We start from the raw sequence: 19,014 nt of genomic DNA on the forward strand, positions 1-19,014 counted from the left end.
ATGATAAAGTCTGATGTTGTCAAAGATGCAGCTATCAGAGCATTAACTCATGTGGTGACCATAATTTGGTTTCATGGATTTTAGATCCTCGAGTTAAAGGATGTGGCTTGGACATAAATTCCAAAAGAGTTGTTCGAGACATGGCAAAATTATGGAACCAAAACGCAATGATTGGTCTGCTAGTAACCTATTATCGAACACTGGATTGGATTGATTATGATTGTTAAGTCGGTGAGTATAATTTTGTGTACCTCTCACACACTGAATGTCTCTTATCTTCCCTTGATTTTTAGAAATTTTCGATGCAGAAGAGAGTATCTCGGTACCATGTCTATATGTGTATAGTATATCAGCCAGCATTATTCTGGATGGATCATGCCGGTATTCTCCAGAACCTTCAAGACTCGCCTTCTGTGCGTTGCACATGCTGCATCTTGTGAGGGGCATCAGTCATGTGCGGCCGCTACTGAAAACAAGAGTCGTGATTGCCAGACACAGGCAAATCTTGAAGTGATGCTGCGAGTGAAAGATCACTTCATGAACTATGATACTAACAAGGCAGATGAGGAGTTCAGGAAGATCTCATATGAACAGATCTTAGCATATACAGCCGTGCTCTAAATTGTCAATGTTATCACCTCAATCAGCTGCATTGGTGGTCAAGTATACTGAAAGAGAAAAAAATGTTATTGTGTGGAATAAAATTATTGCATAAACTGATAGGGAAATTCATTTACTTTGAAGTTTAGTTTATTTATGTACCGTGATTACGTAACCTATACGTACGTCATGTGAGCAATTCAGGTTCAAAATTAAGTCAGTATAGCAAATTATGCCATAACAATTAAAGCTACAAGTCATTGTTGCCATCATCAAGTTCAAATATTTTTGTTGACAAGTCTGTGCTTTAAACTCTTACGTCATACGTTTCCAAATCCAAATTCGAAAGATATTGTAATCAGTGTACGATGATTAACGGTCGTCCTCACTCACAAACGGTGTTATATCAAGCAATGAAAGATGCGGCGGAAGGCCAACATTTCAACAAGATTTGGAGCACTAAATATTTGTTTATTGAAGTCAGCCGTCAACCGGTCTTTTAGTTTACAAAGTAATTCACTGCTTTCAATTCAGAAATAAAACTGCATGCCGCCGAACATAATCTAAAGATTCTAAACTTTTGTCTCGGCCCTATTTTCTGCTTCACATTTGGCCCGCCGGCAAAAATAATTGCCCACCCCTGCTGTAGACTAATAGACATGAATTAATTTTATCTGACGCTGTTTGAGACTAAACGTGAACAATCTGACCGCGTTGAACTCAACAGCGAATGCAATGATTGCAATGCCGCTTCATTAATCCATCTGATTGGCTACCGACCCGTCATTGATTAGGAGTGACTCGATGACGCAATAATCTTGTAAGGATTGTGATATCGAAAAAAGATTACCGACACCAAGCTACAAAAAGTTACTAAATAATTTTACAACGTATATTGGACGTGTCACGGCGATTTTATAATCAACCCATCATGGATATAGAATATTTCACTCATACTCATGATGACGTGATTATGAGCTCGAGTAGTGTCGGTAAAATAGCAGTTTGTATGACGTCAGTATTCAACTAATTATAATTTAGCAAGGTATTTTATACCTCACAGAACGCTGTGCGGTATTTGTGATTACCGACCTCTCTAGTTACATTATCAGCTGTGGTCACAATCACATTCACTCTTCTGCAGCAATGCTATTCAAAAAATCACAATATGTGATATCTGCTAATTAATCGCAATGTTACCGCGATATTATTCAACATTGTCGATGAATTTATAACCGCCTGGGCAAATAATACTTGATCTGTGTCAACATCATAGGTGGGTTGTCATCCGTGCAAATGCTGCATAGTTGGTTGAACCATCGACATCGGCACTACAATACCGTAGTATGCGGGGCTCAGCTGTAGCACATTTTGAAGTGTGGATGGTTCAATGGTTCATATGTAGCCTACTCCTTCTATGCGTCGTTGTTTTTACGGCGTCTTTATAAAAATGCCCTGAGAACGAACCAATGAAGGACGAATACACGGAAGAGAATGAAAAGAGTGAGTAAACGTCAAATAGAAGACAGTCGAAAGATCAAGATCGGGCACTGTTATATTGGGCATTATGTATTAGTGTAGCTGAGGTGGATGCTTGATTTGTGAGCCGTACGTGTTTCAACATCCTCCTGTCTATTCATTACATAGTATTGTGTCTTGTGTATCGCATCGTGGGTCCTCAGAAGATGAAAATACGAAAACGGCTGATTATGGATAAAATTACATTCCGGTAAATAGGCCTATAGTCAATGATATTGCCAAAATACAGCAAGTTCAAAATCATGTAAAACATCTTTTATTCATCAGCAATACTGTACTCGGCAACTGTACAAAAGCAAGCAAGCAGAAGCAGAAAGAAATTACCACGATGCTAAATCTCTTGGTTTCGTGCTCAAATTTCGTCAAACCAGACCTCAAAGCCGATTTTCCCGGATTCTCCAGGCTCGTATACGGCGCAATAATACGATTTTGCGTTGAAAAGCCTCCCGTCGGCTGCCAGTTTTACTGCGAGAAGCGAAGCTTGCCGGTTGCAGTTGCTCACGCTTGCCTCGTTGTGAACGTCCTCGTAGCCATACACGAATCGTCTGACTGTGTCGCTCTGCTCTCCAATCACAATATTTTCCACGACGCCGCGGGGTGGGTTGTCGTAAGGATCATCATTCCCGACTTCATGCGGCAGGTAAAAGCTTACGGAAAATCGATCGGGACACCTTACACGCGCGACTTTGTTTGACTTGTCAGGGCCTTCAGCATCAAATTCGGCCTTGTTGATTATGGGGTACGTGAGCTCGTACTTGGCGTAATTTGAGTTGCGCCTATTCATGTACAAGTAAGCTTGCATATACCCGTCTGTCATGGCACGCACTTGTTCCAGGCACGGCGTGTGAGAAGTGACGAACCACGCCGGCGCGTATTCTCTGACTTCGTAGTCCTCCGTAGAGGGCTGATCATCGGCGAGCTTCCATTTCGGTTGTCTGGATAATTGCTTGTCGCTGAATTCATTGCGCCATGCTTCAGTGAAAAATCCGTCGTAAGTGACATTGCCATCTTTCGCAGATTCCTGCGCAGTAGCCAAGCCAACAAGGCTTACTATTAGGACGTAGTAAGTGCTGCGCATTTTCGTGATCGGCTGCAGGTAACTCTAGAATCGATCAGGCTGAATTCAATCAGTAGACACTTATGGAGGATATGCCCATACAGTGCCGTATCGCAGTTTATATACCTTCGGAATTAAGTGGGAAATGCCCTTGATGATTTGACAAAAACCACTCGTTTTTTTGTGTGTGTACGAGAAAAGTTACGTCACGATATTATTTCATCGATAAACTCATTTTTTTATATCCGCGATGTGCAGTGTGCACATTCGTTTCTATTTTTGTCGTCTGCTTTACCGTGACATCACTCTGCGTATAGCTAAAGTCTGTGATTGCATCACGTGTACATGCGAAACTGACCTGAATAGTTCGTTAATGAGTGTAAAGGGGTTAGTAGAGCTCCCCTCAGTACATGTTGCACCTATGAATATACAGCATCTATACTCCTCGCCTTGAAGATAATTTTCAATTGTTTTCATGGTGCTAAAAGTAATTAACATAACAACAGAATAGTTCTTTCATAACCATTTCTCAAAGAATGCATTGGCGTTGAGGGGATATTGCGAGATGTCCATAAGAATCCAGTAAAACGACAAATTGCGCGTCATACTTACTATTTTGGTTAAGTGCATACGTAGTCATAAAAATAATCTTATACTGTAATTAATCGATATCATGATGTCATTACTAGATTAAGTATAGACACTTTGCTGATACTCCAGCGTTATTTGTTAATAACTAAGCTACACTTCCGTATGATTCATTCCACATGAATTGAGAATCACGTGATTTAGTCATGTACAGTAGATTAAACTACTGCTTATTTTGTCATTTATCATTTATTTACGTCACGCGTAACGTTTTAAGTGTTCGATAGTTTTATAACCTAGAGTAGCTCGGTGTGATAATGATAATATGATTAGTGAACTTTTCCAATGATGTTGATATAACAATTTATGGCATGGAGATCTGATCATCGAGAGAGAATCCAGAGCTTGCAAACGATTTCTGGAAATGGCTTGGATAAACTTATCAGCTCGATTGAATAACCATACATTGTCTTCACCCTACCATCACCGACCATATCATGGAGACACATATGTGTTACCGAATTAATTGAAATATTACAAGAGACATGCATGAAAGTGAGTTTGCAATTAGTGAAAATACAATTGTGGTAACCGCGAATGTGATGCGGTCCGATAAGATTGATGCTGTCTACATTCCTTGATTTGGACCTTTTGGCATTACCAAATTTAGCATTGATGTCACTGTCCGTGCACTTTTACCGTGTATTTTGAAAATACATCACCAACTTGCATCCATAACCAGCGCATGATAAATGAAGTCACTGCAGAATTTCTTTACGTAAGTATTAAATCAGCAGAGTAAATGTTGGTGATACTATATCTTAGATATAGGCCATATCCTGTATGTTAGATCACGCCCAATTGCGATATAACGATGCACATGCAACCAAACTCAATTTTGACTAAAAGCCAAATGTCGCTATTCAATGCTCACGGGCGGCAAATGCAAAGAGTCCAAAAGTGAATGGAGTGAAACCCTGCCCCGGTAACGCCCTTCGCGCATTATTGATGATAATTTTCAGGGATTTTCAATTCATCTCATTGATGGCTTAATGTCAAGTGCATGCACTTGATATCCGATTTTTCGATCGTAGAAATTCCACGGTGCAAACAGTGCCGCAGTGAGTAAATTGACAAAGTCCAGTGGTAGGCCTACATTGACTTCGGAACAAAGAATGCACCCGTCACGGCATGGAGTTTCGTAAGAACTGCATATTTTGGCAGCTTGCTGCCACTTGTTTTGCAGTTGTTACGAATATTCCGATATGATTGCCGGTGTTATGCTCATCGCAAATTAGTTGACTTTGTTAGGCTGATGAAATCTCTTTCCAGTAACTTATTATTGAATTATTTCGCCACACGTTGCTTCAGAATGGCCACATATACTTCCGGAACCGTCTATTCCTCGTGGTATAGGTAGCATTCTGTGCCAGATGAACTATAGCTGGCATCCTGGACGACAATGAGCTCGAAACTGCTATTTTTATCACACAATAGGTATCATCAGAGCACAACATGAAAGAAAGTACATAGGACTTTCGACAATACATTCGCAATTATACCTTATATGTCTAAATATTCAGGTCGATATATCATATATGTCATAATTATCACTTGATACAGTGATGTAATAAATTATAAGTACTGTAAATTATACCGGGGAATATATCACTTTACAAATGCTAGGGAGGGTAACTGAGGTCTGTATTATCGCCCATGTCCAGGTGTTTATTAACTGACCAGCACGTGTGAGTGGCATAAATACCATTCATATGAATGACACATTGAAAAGTGTCGTTTTGATGGTTTGGGTGGCAAATCATTTGAATGACAGAAATGAAGTTGTTGCGAGCGACACAATGTCACATTCTATTGAATGTATGGAGTCTAGTCCCTTACCGAACCCTATTGCATTACCGTTAAAATACGAATTATAGGTCATTTCCACCCTCAGCTTAACATTCACATGAAAATAATCTCACTTCTGCAGGTACCACTGTCGATGAAGGAGAGGATGTGGGTTTCTGTGTCACCCCTCCTCATCACAATGAAATATCATGTTTTCTATATGTAACTGGTATTTTACCTAATAATTTGAGTCCGGTTGTCTATCATTTATCAAACAGTCCTATCTAGTACATAATCTTCGTATGATGCAAAGGTCAATACTTGGTGCATTTCTCAAGCGCCAGTGCTGGACAGTCGTTACTGTACGGTAGTTATCATCGCAGTTGTTGTCCGTAATCCGGCTATTATCATTGGTGTGTTTAGTTTCGTGTAAGCGTAAAGTGTAAACTCATGCAGTATACATGCAACACAGTTAACCTTGTCCTTGTGGTCGTTTAAGGCCCATTTTCAGTTCGTGCCGTGATTGCATTGTGAAGAGTGCAAAATTCATTGCCCTTTCTCCATCCGTGTATACTTATCAAGTGTTTACTACCTCGCCGATGTTTCAGTCTTGACCTGTGTCTGAACAAAAGCGCCATGCGCCCATTTACTGGCATTATGGTCGCAACTACCGCTCTCTTTCAAAATAAAATCAATTTAAAATAAGCGTGTTCTATGAAACTTGCTGCCCTTGTTTAAAACAATTTTGTAGCCATGATTTCTCTCGGATGAAAAGTAACGTCTGCACTTAAAAGACAGTGGTTTGTGCGAGTGCACGACATGGAATGCTTGAAGGTGGTTCATGTATTCAGGAAACATTTTCAGGCGATAAAGTCGTTGACGGTCCAGCTTTCCAGGGGAGATGAACAACTGCCTGCTTAACCTCTCCTACATTTTCATCAATGTTATCAATAAATAGATCATCCTGCGACACCGAGGGATTTACAAAATCTTCAACGTCTTGGAGTGATTGAAGATACTATGCACTATGCTCGCATGGCATTCATCATCGTTTATTTACTTTGATACGTCTTCGGGTTCACCGATTTCCTCACAAATTTCCACAGATTCGTTCTCCTCAGCCATAAATTCATTCAACTTCATCAGTATAACTTTGGCGATTTCTGAGTGCTAGTCTTTCCAATCATATAGTGACAATTGTCGAGAGCGTTACTAACGGACCCATAAAACATGGCGCACGCGACCCATCTAGGGTTGCATTTAAAACAAAAATCATTTTAAAACAGTGGTTCCCAACCTTTTTGTCGTCAATCCCCACTTCAGATTTATTCCGAGCCTTTATTCCCCACCAGGACCGTAACAGCACTTCGTCAGCCCCGCCAAAAAAACGTTGATCTTGGTCCCCCACAGGGTGATTAACCCAACTTCTGGAGGACGAAGCCCCCCAGAAACCCTCAGCCCCACTGAGCCTGTACGCTTTTTTCCCCATACTTATCAGCTACATTGGGTCTACTGTTTAGTGCGTCGCCTTATTTCGACTAAACGCGCGAAACGCGAAAAAATTATATTATTCGTGTTTGAATCGGTCAATATTTGTTATCAATTTTTTTTTATCCCCTCTCTTCTCACGTAATCAGATTTACCGGTAGAGCTGAGTGAGGTGTATTGGCAATGTAGGGCCCCTAAATAAGAATTAAACATCTTCGGGCGGACCCGTTAGTATATTGACTTCATTACATTATGCTATTTCGTGACCTACTATATCTGGTATGTCAAAAGATATGGAAATCGCCAAAACTAAATGGCACACACGATTTCAAATTGGTATTGCTCAACTGGCAAAAAATTTTCCCTGCGGGATGGCATTTTCCCCGTGTGCTGGTTCAGATCGCCAGGACAGGAACATTCGGCGCCAGCCATTTAGCCGCCTATGGACAACTGAACATATATGTAGATTGTATAAATATCGGAGTTTTCTGTCACCACAAGGCCATTCCTTCTCGGTCAACGTCTCCTCGCTGCTGATCGTTCTGGCACACTTCTCGGAGTTGCATGTTACATGGCCTATAACTTCATATGCTTTGGTGCGTCGTGGCGCAGTAATGGCCGACGCCGAAGTCTCCATTTCTATAAATTCTACTTATTATCGTGGGTGAGGGTAGCCAATAATCAGATATTCGGCAATATTAAATCGCGCACCCAGCGCGAAAAATTTTTAAAAAAGTGGCATAAATTTTCAAAAAGATACTTTAATTAATGTTAATTCACGAAATAATTTTGGGCCTCTTTGAGCTCGCCCCATCCCCAATTGGGGGGGTTTGGGGTGCGGCAGTCACGGTCCTGTTCCCCACTACCCAGCACCTTTGTCATCACAGAGCAGCTATCTGCTGGTTTGACAACACAAGACACACAACCACACCAGTACGCAAGACAATCGCCTATAACTGCAACATTAAACGTATTGTGAACCGATACCAGTAACGCTCAAAATTTCGCAAAAGCGTTATTTCACGTCAAACTAGTCGTGCTGGATGCGTTTGTGTCGCCATCATTGGCCATCCAGAGTTAAAAATGAGGTTTTGTGAACAACACGCAATATAATTTTCGATGCATACATTCCAGAGCAGTTAACTGGTAACGGTGATTGCGCATGTGTCGCCGTGAATATATGTAGACTGTCCTGTATATAATTTTGAACAAATGCGTCCATTCCCCACCAGAAACCATTGAATTCCCCACCAGTGGGGAATTCCCCACCGTTTGGGAACCACTGCCATAGAAGGATATGCTATGTCAAGTCATTTTTTAGTTATTCTGAATCTTGAGTGTCACCCATACAGAAATTCCCTTCAGATTCTTTAATAGCAAATGACATTGAATGCCGATCTCCCCTAAGCCAGCCATCCATATTTCATCGGCATGTTTCGCAGATCACATGAAATGCCCAGCTTTTATCTTTGTCTCCAATAAGTATAAAAAACCTTAGTTCTATCTATATTTTGTCAAACCGATATACAGACCATAGATATAGCCAGGGTTGCCATACCGTCCTTATTTTGTCCTTATTTTGAAGAGCCACGTCTTAGAAAACTCAACTGTTCTTATTTCTAAGAAATTTCCTTGTTTTCGACTTGCGTCCTTATTTTGTCTTATTTTCAACAACTACAGAACTTCGATCATTTTCCTCTGGTATCTGTGTTGCAATATCTGCAATTGTGACATTGACCTGGAGGCCGTATGAGAAAGACCGCTATTTCAACTTATATTGATACCCCAAAACACAAGAAGTGTGTCAGCTGCTGCTGAGGATACCTGGGGCATTCCATGCTGAAAAAACCAGCAATCATTCCTCACCAACGATTGCACATCGCAATATTCCCCGATTATAACATCGAAAGGAGTTTGAATCGGCCAGGATCAAGACTACAAGCTTTGTTACTGGAGGTCTTGCTCCATACACTCAAAAATGATTTTGTCTGAACTTGGTGTACAGCCTTTTCCCATATTGGTTGACGCCTCCAATCACAGCGAGGAGAAGAAGTTTGGTTTATCACCCTATGGGGGCCCAAGCGTATTGTTTTTTTTCTGGGGGGGGGGGGGGTGACGAAGTGCTGTTTCGGCCCTGAGTAATGGTAAACCTAGACCTGAGCGGTCGTGCGATCAGTGAAGCACTTTCTGATACCAAAGAGTTGCTGAAGCAGATTGTTTCTGGCGAAAGTATGGAAAATTATATGCCACGCCTCGTATAAATACACAGTATGTACGAAAACGCTTTTAAATGCCAATCTAATTTTCGACTGTCCTTATTTTTGGGTCCATGTCGATGGCAACCCTGGATATAGCACAAACAGCCAGCAGGCCGATTACATTTGTGATGCTGACATTAATTATGAGATTATACTCACTAGATCCACAATCACTGAATTAGCATCGAACAAAACGAAAAGGAATTTGACATTGCTTTCCGTAGCCAATACTGATTAACTGAGACTGAGAAGATGATTGTTACTAACAACCAACTATTATGAATTAATGACGGATAAATGTGACGTCACAGTTAATAGGAAAGTCAATAAAGGAGCTTGAAATACATGGTCTGGGAAGGTTAAAAAGTATAAAATGACATTTTTAAACGAAACTTGTGGCAAAAAATGCCGGAAACATGTTTTATCAAGGAATATGGTATGGGAAATATCAAAAAATCGGCTCAACCGAATTTTTGTTACATGGTGTTATTGATTATTCTCTTACCATACAATTGCCTTCGCTTAGCCTAGTAATACGGCAATGCGCTTTATTGCACTACTGCAAAAAGAATTTTTTTGCTGATAGCGAAAGATCCCATAGATCAGTGGTACCCAACCTTTTTCGTCTCATCGCCCCCTTTTGAAGCTCCACACCGATCATCGCCCCTCAAATATTGGGAACCGAAAAATTGGGAATACAAACATGGGATCACCGGCGAGTTGACTAATATAAAATGTCACCTTTTCGGCTCGACCTCGAAATTACACTTTTACTGCTAAATTTTCGTGAGTTGACTAAAAAAATATCATTTCTCCGACTTGACTCCCATCAGGACCGTAACAGCACTTCGTCAGCCCCCCCTAAAAAAACGTCGGTCTTGGGCCCCCATAGGGTGATGAACCAAACCCCAGACCCCCTCCTCAACCAGGGGGGTTTTTCTCGTTACATATCAGCTACACCCTATTTCATGTACTGTTTGGTGAGTCACAATACGTCGCGCGAAACGCGACAAATTTATATAATTTATGCTTGAATCGGTCAATATGGTCGGGATCGAATTGCATATATATTGGTATCAATTTTTTATCCTCTCTCTGCTCACGTAATCAGGTTCACCGGTAGAGCAGAGTGTGGTGTGTTGGAAAAGGTAGGACCCCTAAATAATAATGAAACATCTTCGGGCGGACCCGTTGTTATATTGACTTCGTTACGTGATGTTATGACCTCCTATATCTCCTATGTCAAAAGATATGGATATCGCCAGAACGTACCAAACTATAAGACGCACATTGTTTCAAATTGGTATTTCTATAGTGGCCAGGACAGGAACATTCAACGCAAGCCATTGAGGCGCCTATGGACATTTAAACATATATGTATATCTCGAAGTTTTCGGTCAGCACAAGGGCATTCCTTTTCGGCCAAAGTCTTTTCGCTGCAGATCGTTCTGGCACACTTCTCGGAGTGACATGTCACATGGCCTATAACTTCACATGTATTGGTGCGTCGTAGCGCAGGAATGGCCGACGCCGAAGTCTCCATTTCCATAACCATGCGTATTTTTGTTGAGGGAAGGGTCCCCCAAAATCAAGATATATGAATAAATTAAATTGCGCACAGCGCGGAAATTTTGTGAAAGAATTGCATGAATTTCTAAAAAATTACCTTATATATAATTTATGTTAATTCAAGAAATAATTTTGGGCCCCTCAATTGGGGGTTTGGGGTGCGGCAGTTACGACCCTGACTCCAATATAGCCGTTTGAACGCGCCATCACCCCCTATCGCCCCCTTCGTCCGTTTTCGCCCCCTATCGCCCCCTTCGTTATTTTCGTCCCCTAGTCCGCCAAATCGTCCCCTGGGGGCGATATCGCCCACGTTGGGAACCACTGCCATAGATGATTAATACGCTCTATAAAGTTAAAGTTGGTATGTCACAATTTGGTTTCCCTGGGTTTACGAGCGAATAAAAATCATATCTGAAGTACCATATATGTCATTAATTGGCGTGTAGACCATTTCCTATTGCAATCAGAAGCGTTTGTCTGGGTCACTGACTGATGCTAATGATTGTGGAACTGGGAATTTGGAATCAGTAAAAAGTTAGAATCGATCGAAACGGAGTTTGTTCGGTTCTATTAGCAATATTTATCAGTTCAATAAAACACAAGATTGCGATCCAATGAAAACATAAGGGGTAAGCAAACATTGCACAATGAGTTCAACATGGCGTATCTACTGGGTCGTTGTCTCAAATACCGAAACACGAAACCAGCATCGCTATCAACCTTAATGATGACCAGAGATTGCTTGAACGTCGAATCGCATAATATTCGAGTTCCCTTAATATAAATATCTTTCGAATGATGTGGGATCTCTGACAGTCAACAAAATGTCTCGGAAGTAGTAGTTCGCTTGCCAGAGGAATAGACATTCTATCTCAGGATATCGGAAAAAAGAAATGTCATAATGCGTTGTGAAGACAACGTCGTGAAATTCCCACTGGTGCGACAAAAAAAAAGTATCGGAAATATATTTTACTGTATTCACCTGGCAATATATTTTCTCTCTATGGTTCCGAATTTCAGTGCTGAAAGTATTTATATACGATGTATGTCACCATCGTTTTCACGGGGCTCTTTCAATGTGGTTCCAGCTTTTCAGTGTCATATTCAATTTTCATAAATTAGCAATTTCATCATCCAAACTCTGTCACAGGCCTTTATCAAGTTGTGAACGCATGAAAAAAAGCATCATTCTCACTTCAGGCATGCTTGGAACAAGATGTTTGGTCATATCGAAGTGTCGAAATCAGGGCTGTGCGTCGGAGTTGGAGTCGTCGGAGTCGGAGTTTGACTAATTTCCGCTTGATGGAGTCGGAGCCGGAGTCGTGAAAACTGTAGTGGCTGGAGTTGGAGTAGAATATTCCGTAGCAGATTTATTTGACTTGAAATATTTCTTAGCACTTCGCATGATTTATTGTCACATTTCTTGCATTTAGTATAGGATCTCCTCCTGTAACCGTCACTGTGGCATATAATTTTTGAAGTAAACTGTTAATACTGTTGGAGTTGGAGTCGGACTCCGAGTCGGTCCATTGAAACAATAATTCCGTTCAACTTTCTATTCGTAAGTGATAAAGGCAAAGAACTCCCCATTAACTTAAATCTACCGGTTACGTCCACATCCCAATGTACCGCGTATTGCTATTTTCGCGCGAAATCATTTCCGCGTTTGTTTTATTTTATTACAAAATATTGACGCAGGCCTAAATATCAACGCCGTACATACAAATATCCGTATAATCCAAATATAGTAATGCTGCCCCATGACGTAAATTGGAATGCCATGCGTTGAACTACGCTTGGTATGCGGGCAATCAATACGGTATAAAGAACGTATAACATCGCAACTATGGGGCTCGTTGGACAAGCGCCATAATGTCTTTATACTTCCACTTTTGCAGTAAGGCCTAGTTGTTGTTTTGGTTATATCAAAATACGTCTCGATGTTGGCGATAACGCTATCTAAACGGTATATTGAATCATTTCCCTTGATCCCATAGTGCACGGTCCTGGTCAGCTGATCACCGCTCGCGTAGGTAGTTGACGTGTTTTACCTAATTCGCAATAGCGTATACGGTTACCATACGTCCTCCTTTAGAAGGATTTGTCCTCCTTATTAAGGTTCTTCAAAATGTCCTCCGAGGACGCCTAACTGTCCTCCTTTCTGGCAATTCGTCCTCCTATATACAGCTTTTACAGCTAGGATAATGGACAGTTTCAACTGAAAATCGGCGTATATGACGGGAAATAAGTAATATGGAAGTTCTAGCGGGTCATTCGGGAGTCGAACCAAAGTGACGACCTTTTTTTAGTCAACACCACTCAATTTAAGTAAAAAGTGGGTAAATTGGGAGTCGAATGAAGCGATGACCTTATTTTTAGTCAACTCAAGAAAATGTCCGGTAAATGTTGCAAAATCGACTGTTTTCGGTGTCGATCAAGTAACTCTTAAGATTTGCTAAAAGTGTCATCCTTTACCGATTCCAAAATAAGGTAACCCTAATAGTTTCACATGAGCGCTGCAGAGCCCCATGAGCGATCATGGTACTGCCAGCGCAATAATCATTAATTTCTGTATCTGACCTTGCCAAGCAAGGTTCGTTCGCATATGGTGTCAGCGCTAGTCGGAATATTGTTAATAAAAGCCTACTATAATTTTATTGATCTGGTTCATCACAGTGGTCAACTCGCTTATTTGGATACCAAATTTCATAATTGTGGCATTTTCAAATGGCTAATGGTTAGTATATTTGGCGGTATAACTCAAAATTTGGCATATCGACTCCGCCTTCCGACACATGGCACTTCATTTTTATCCAGGTCGTTTCGACACCTTCCTATCTTTTCATTATGTCGCTATCTTGTGGTGCTTTTTGAACGAAAAAATATCAATAACAATAAACTGTGAACCAAGTTTGAAAAAGGTTGAACTCCTCCCTTCATAACTGTGGCCACATTTTTTTCAGTAGGCCTACTTATGCGTTGGTACCTTTATGTCACGCGAAGAGTCAACTTTGCTATTTAGAGGATGTATCTAAAGACGACCTCGTTCTTGGTGGCCAACGAACTAGCTTTTAGAGCCAAGTCCTGCGCTTACAAAGTGCACAATTTCCCCGAGAAACGAGGTACGAACTTCACTGCAACCAAAATCCACAGAGTAGAAGTACCTATTTCAACATTTCAAACTATATCAAGTTGAAGTAAAAAATGAAATATCCGCAGACTAGTCAAGTAAGAAGTATATTTGGTCGAAGACTTACATATACTTTTAGTGGTTAATCGACGATGGATAGTTGGATACTTTCAAAACTGCAATATGACTAGCGTCACCATAAAAGGTAGAATCTTCGAAAATACGTTATTTACTATGGTACAGGGTATATTTCGCGTGGCTCTTATGAAAATCGCAATCATGAAAGTGATACAAAGGTATCACAAAACTACTCTACTTTTGAAAATCCAAAGTATAAAAAGTGGTTTGGGCTATATAGTCTGCTCGAGTGTACAAGCGAAAGTAGTCTACAAACATAACCGTTTAAGCAGGTAGCACAAGTTGGCGACACCTATTTGAGTACTCCAAAAAATCAGAAGTTTACTTTTAGTCACTGACCACCTGAATCTTGCGATAGTGCAACGCCGCCTCATCAACCCAACAATATTGCAATACGATGTTACTTTATGCTCTGCTAACCGGAGTATAGGATAAAAATTATCGCAATGATATAGGCCGAATTCAAAGTAGAAAACGAGTGACTCGAATCGACTGATTATAGGCGATCCTCACAACAAACGACTCGACCTACACTTACAATCATACTATCATACCAAGATCACTCTCACAATATTTGGTTTCATCATGCATTTCAATTAGGAAAGCGGCCTACATGTATGTAATTGCTGAGAAAAAGGCTATGCTAGTCGCAATTACATCGGAAAGCGCATAATTCGACGAAAGAATGAAAAATTATAGAGCCGAAAATGGCTCAGGTATCATTCACTGAGCTCTTGCGCTTGATTATGAACTGGGCGTCGCCACAGTAGTAGTAGTAGTATTGGTATCAAGATCGAAGCTGCAGATGGCGTAGGGCTTTTTGAGTGAGGCTCGGGAATTGTAGAGCTTCCTGACGTACGACGACGTGTCGATGTAGATGTAGATTTTAGTATAAGACTTGTAATAGGAAATAGAAGACTTCCTCGGGTATCCAGATGACCACTTGCCGTACGAAGCGTGACCTCCATCACTCAATAGTAATTTGTCGTCCTAAATTTTTAAAGAAATATTAATAGATATATATATATATTATATATTATAATAACAATTGATCGTAAATATGCTGCCGTGTGTGTAAAAAAACATCAATTCATTGTTTACACACACTAAACCATTCCGGTACATACAGTCACACACGATGCCATACACAAAATACACGTCAGCATACAGTTCACTACAGCATATAGGTGTGTGATGCTTGTTCAATGTTTATGCATACCTGCAATTACTGTAAATCTGATAAGTAGATCCTCATCGAACTCGTCGATATGGATATGGATAGGGACATTACATCAATAAGTACACAGTAAATTCAAATAGTGTAGTTTCATCCTTTTATTATGTGATGGTTCACTCTTAACCCAATGTACGGTGGAATAATGCACTCTAGTAGTTGGTTAGCATTCTATCTACCCTACCTCTTTAGAATCAGAGGTGGTCAGTAACGAAATACGTCTACTTTTTCGAAGTACTCAAGTAGTTTCCTTTATCTTTAGTACTTATTCAAGTAGATCTAGCTTTTCGCTACTTCTACTTCGTCATATTTTGTGATTTACTTACATACTTTTCGCTATTTACATTTTGTAAAGTATAGTGCCAACAATAATTGAAGTATCACAAAATTTAAGGAAATTCTAGAATCTTCGTCGTGCTTCACGGAAGTATCAGCCAGTATAATTCTGGTAACGGGTTGGGTGGTTCCTTTCATACCATATTGCCGACCAATGACACGTTTCATGGCGCTTAATATGGCTCAGAAAAAATGTTTGGAACTAACGTATTGCAATCTGGCTTCTAACTATCGTATCGTCACTATGCGTTCTTGTCGCACAGGGTGCGTGTGTTCAAATATGGAAAAAGTGGTACTTGACTTTTAAGCGTTAGACCGTTGAAACTGTCTGGACAAAATACATGAAATGTATGCCCTCTTTTTAAAAATTATAGTTGTGTTTCTCTTTGTGTACGGTATCGTTACAGAGAGATCTTATCTTTAATCTGCATTCTATTGTACGGATCCCATCCAAAACTAAGTGCACTGTTTCGTAAAACTAACCGTAAATGACAAATTTACGATCTACCGCATTTTGAATAGCATACGATAATCGTGAAAAGCGGTAATGCAGCGTCTGATACAACTCCGTAATCTTTCCGACTCATATTCGGGCCTTCTAATACGGGGAGGGCACCATTCTATGACATTATCTTACATGAGATCTGGGTTAAGCAAAAGTTAAGAACCACTGTTCCAAAGTAACGCTGTCATTCGCACCCCATCATGCTGTCCAGTTTTTGTACGTGGAAACTCCGTACCTCTTTGTATGTAACAGCACGAATCCAACTCTCTGCACCTTCCACAGGGCTTAATGTCCAGTCCAGTCCATGAGAGCATATATATACACAACTATACTTACTTACTTGAGCAGATTTTAGCCTCGCTACTTATACTTCTATACTTGAAGTAGTTTCAGGATGCTTTCAAAAGGACTAGTTCTACTCGTACTTGAGTAGATGTTAGCGGCACTACTTCTACTTCTAGATATACTTGAGTAGCTTTCTTGACTACCTTGACCACATATGCTTAAAACGCGTTTGGATTTAAATATAACCCTACTTTTGGTATACCATTACTTAGTGATTGTCCCGCCTCGCATACCTCATATCTCATCCCCGTCCAAGCTTGCACGACAGTATTATATTGTTCGTCAATGTATTCGTAGATTTTGTCGTAAATTCTCCTGGAGTCCAAATCAGCCAGTTTACCCCCTCGTTTTTCGCAGTCCGCCTGACAAGAAAGTACATTCACAATGGACATAGGACCAATATACTTGAAATTAACACACATATTCTCGCTGAAAGGAACTGTGGAAAAAGGCACGTATCGTACCACTGACACCAAAGACGTAATTATAAAGTATGTAGATTACAGATGCGTCTTTCGGAATTGTGGGTGTACTCGATCAATCTGTTGGATATAATTAATTCACTTTTTACAGTTATAGCACTATGTCATGTATTGTAATTCTACCCGGTTCTAATTCGCAACAATTTCTACCCGAACAGCTAGAAGTTACTAAAACTCGAACCTACAATATTGTCCTAAATTCTCAGAACATTAAATGTCCGCATTGCTCCAGGCCAGCTGTTATATGAATTGCATGGTAAAATTCGTCAAAATTACCTCTGCAGTGTCGTGACTCCACAGAAGTCCTTCTCCCCCAAGAATATTGTAGCAGATCCGTCCCACACTCACAGGACTGTCAAACCTCTTAACGCATTCAGCACCTAAACAATACGACAATATGGATATTTAGATAATGTTATTGCAAGGAATAAATTGGAAAAGATTAGAAAGATCGAACGTACCATTTTTGACGTCGTCATCCGTAGGAGCTGACGTCGTCCCACCGGTAGTTGGAGTGCCACCAGCTGTAAATTATATTAAAATTGAATGCGGCGACCCAACGCGAACAAGGTAAACACAAACCTTTCAATTTATCGATCATCTTCTGGACTTGATACATGCGAGCTGTCAGAAATAATAGAATTCCCCTTAACAATTGTATATCCACTCCGCTAACTTTTTACGATCCCAATTACCTTTTAACGGTTGCAAATGGTTTGTCACGATGTCGCTTACTTTGTTGTAGTCTGGTTCGCCGGTCGGCCCCTGAAGTCCGGTTCTACCTGGCGGACCTGGGGGTCCCATCGGTCCTTGAAGTACTGGCATAATGCCTTTTTGAGTGCTATTTTTGCCTCCACTTGTGCCGAATACGCCTGCGACCGGCTTGCAAACCATATATTCGCCCACCTTCGTGACGGCTACATTACCATTGAGGTTATCGCCGTGACTTAGGCCAAAGCAAATCGATGCTATGAGAGTTATAATATGCACATCCATGGTGCTGTTACGGAAATCGCTAACTCACTACCTAAATTCGTTTGGTGTAGGTGACGAGATATTTTTCTGTGATGCGTAACAGTGATTAGCCTTGGGCTAGTGATAAAATCGTAAACAACTAGATTCAATAGTCCTCAAACTCGGAATTTTTTTCGTGATTCTGAATAGTGCCTTTGGTGATAGAAAAACACGGATCGTGACGATAGCGAAATTCGACTATATCAAAGAAATCCATATCAACAATTTCATGTGCTCTCAAGAAAATAAATATTTGTATTATTATTATCAATCCTAATAACCCTATGTTGGTTGAGTTAAGTTATGTTATATTTGTATAACGTAAGTAGAAATCGACGCATTCGATGCCCCGTACGTGTTGGACAAGGTTTGCATCAACAAATTGTGATCTTGAAAGCATACGCTGTATGAACGGCAGTATGTAGGCATATTGCGTACCACTCGCCATCCGATCCCCGCAAGCGCTGTCTTAGAAAAGTCTAGGCTCTAGCCAGAACGAACTTGGGCCGTGCTAAAAGTCGGCAGCACAGGAATCATGATAACCAATTTCGGCCTGCTGTAAAATCACAGATGTAGATGAATCACCATGAATCGTAACAAAACAACGACAACCACAACAACACCAGCTACGTAAAATTCTGCAGCCACCATTGAAATGCTAGTGAAAGTAGTTCTGTGTTCAATCGGCAGTCGGGATTGAAATATTCACGAAATATGCAGATATTCCAACTCTTGATTCCAAGCCTCTTTTCACACGCTATAATTGACGTTTTCGAATATTGCTCTGCACTGCTCAGTATAGCATTGGTGTAGGTATAAACATAAACTCGAGACCAGTATGAGTATTGAGTACTTTCCGGATCGTATATACGAGACTTTGGCG

At 40.6% G+C, this 19,014-nt stretch overlaps 2 protein-coding genes across 2 annotated transcripts; both read right to left on the reverse strand.

Annotated features, from left to right (window-relative positions):
* Window positions 1-2,379: 2,379 nt before the first annotated feature.
* LOC145443315 (heme-binding protein 2-like) lies at window positions 2,380-3,301 on the reverse strand. The gene has a single exon (XM_080321294.1). It carries the CDS (start codon window positions 3,215-3,217, stop codon window positions 2,492-2,494), a length of 726 nt encoding a protein of 241 aa, XP_080177420.1. The 5' UTR covers window positions 3,218-3,301; the 3' UTR covers window positions 2,380-2,491.
* Window positions 3,302-14,602: 11,301 nt separating this feature from the next.
* LOC145442480 (uncharacterized) lies at window positions 14,603-18,189 on the reverse strand. Its single transcript, XM_080320397.1, has 6 exons — window positions 17,813-18,189; window positions 17,700-17,741; window positions 17,579-17,641; window positions 17,394-17,497; window positions 16,869-16,997; window positions 14,603-15,205 (listed from the first exon to the last, which is right to left on the reverse strand). Exons 1-6 carry the CDS (start codon window positions 18,111-18,113, stop codon window positions 14,960-14,962), a joined length of 885 nt encoding a protein of 294 aa, XP_080176523.1. The 5' UTR covers window positions 18,114-18,189; the 3' UTR covers window positions 14,603-14,959.
* Between the last annotated feature and the right edge of the window lie 825 nt (window positions 18,190-19,014).

Source organism: Botryllus schlosseri, chromosome 7 (assembly GCF_051294905.1).
Source record: "Botryllus schlosseri isolate E-star chromosome 7, Bs_hap1, whole genome shotgun sequence".
Lineage (NCBI taxonomy): Eukaryota > Metazoa > Chordata > Ascidiacea > Stolidobranchia > Styelidae > Botryllus > Botryllus schlosseri.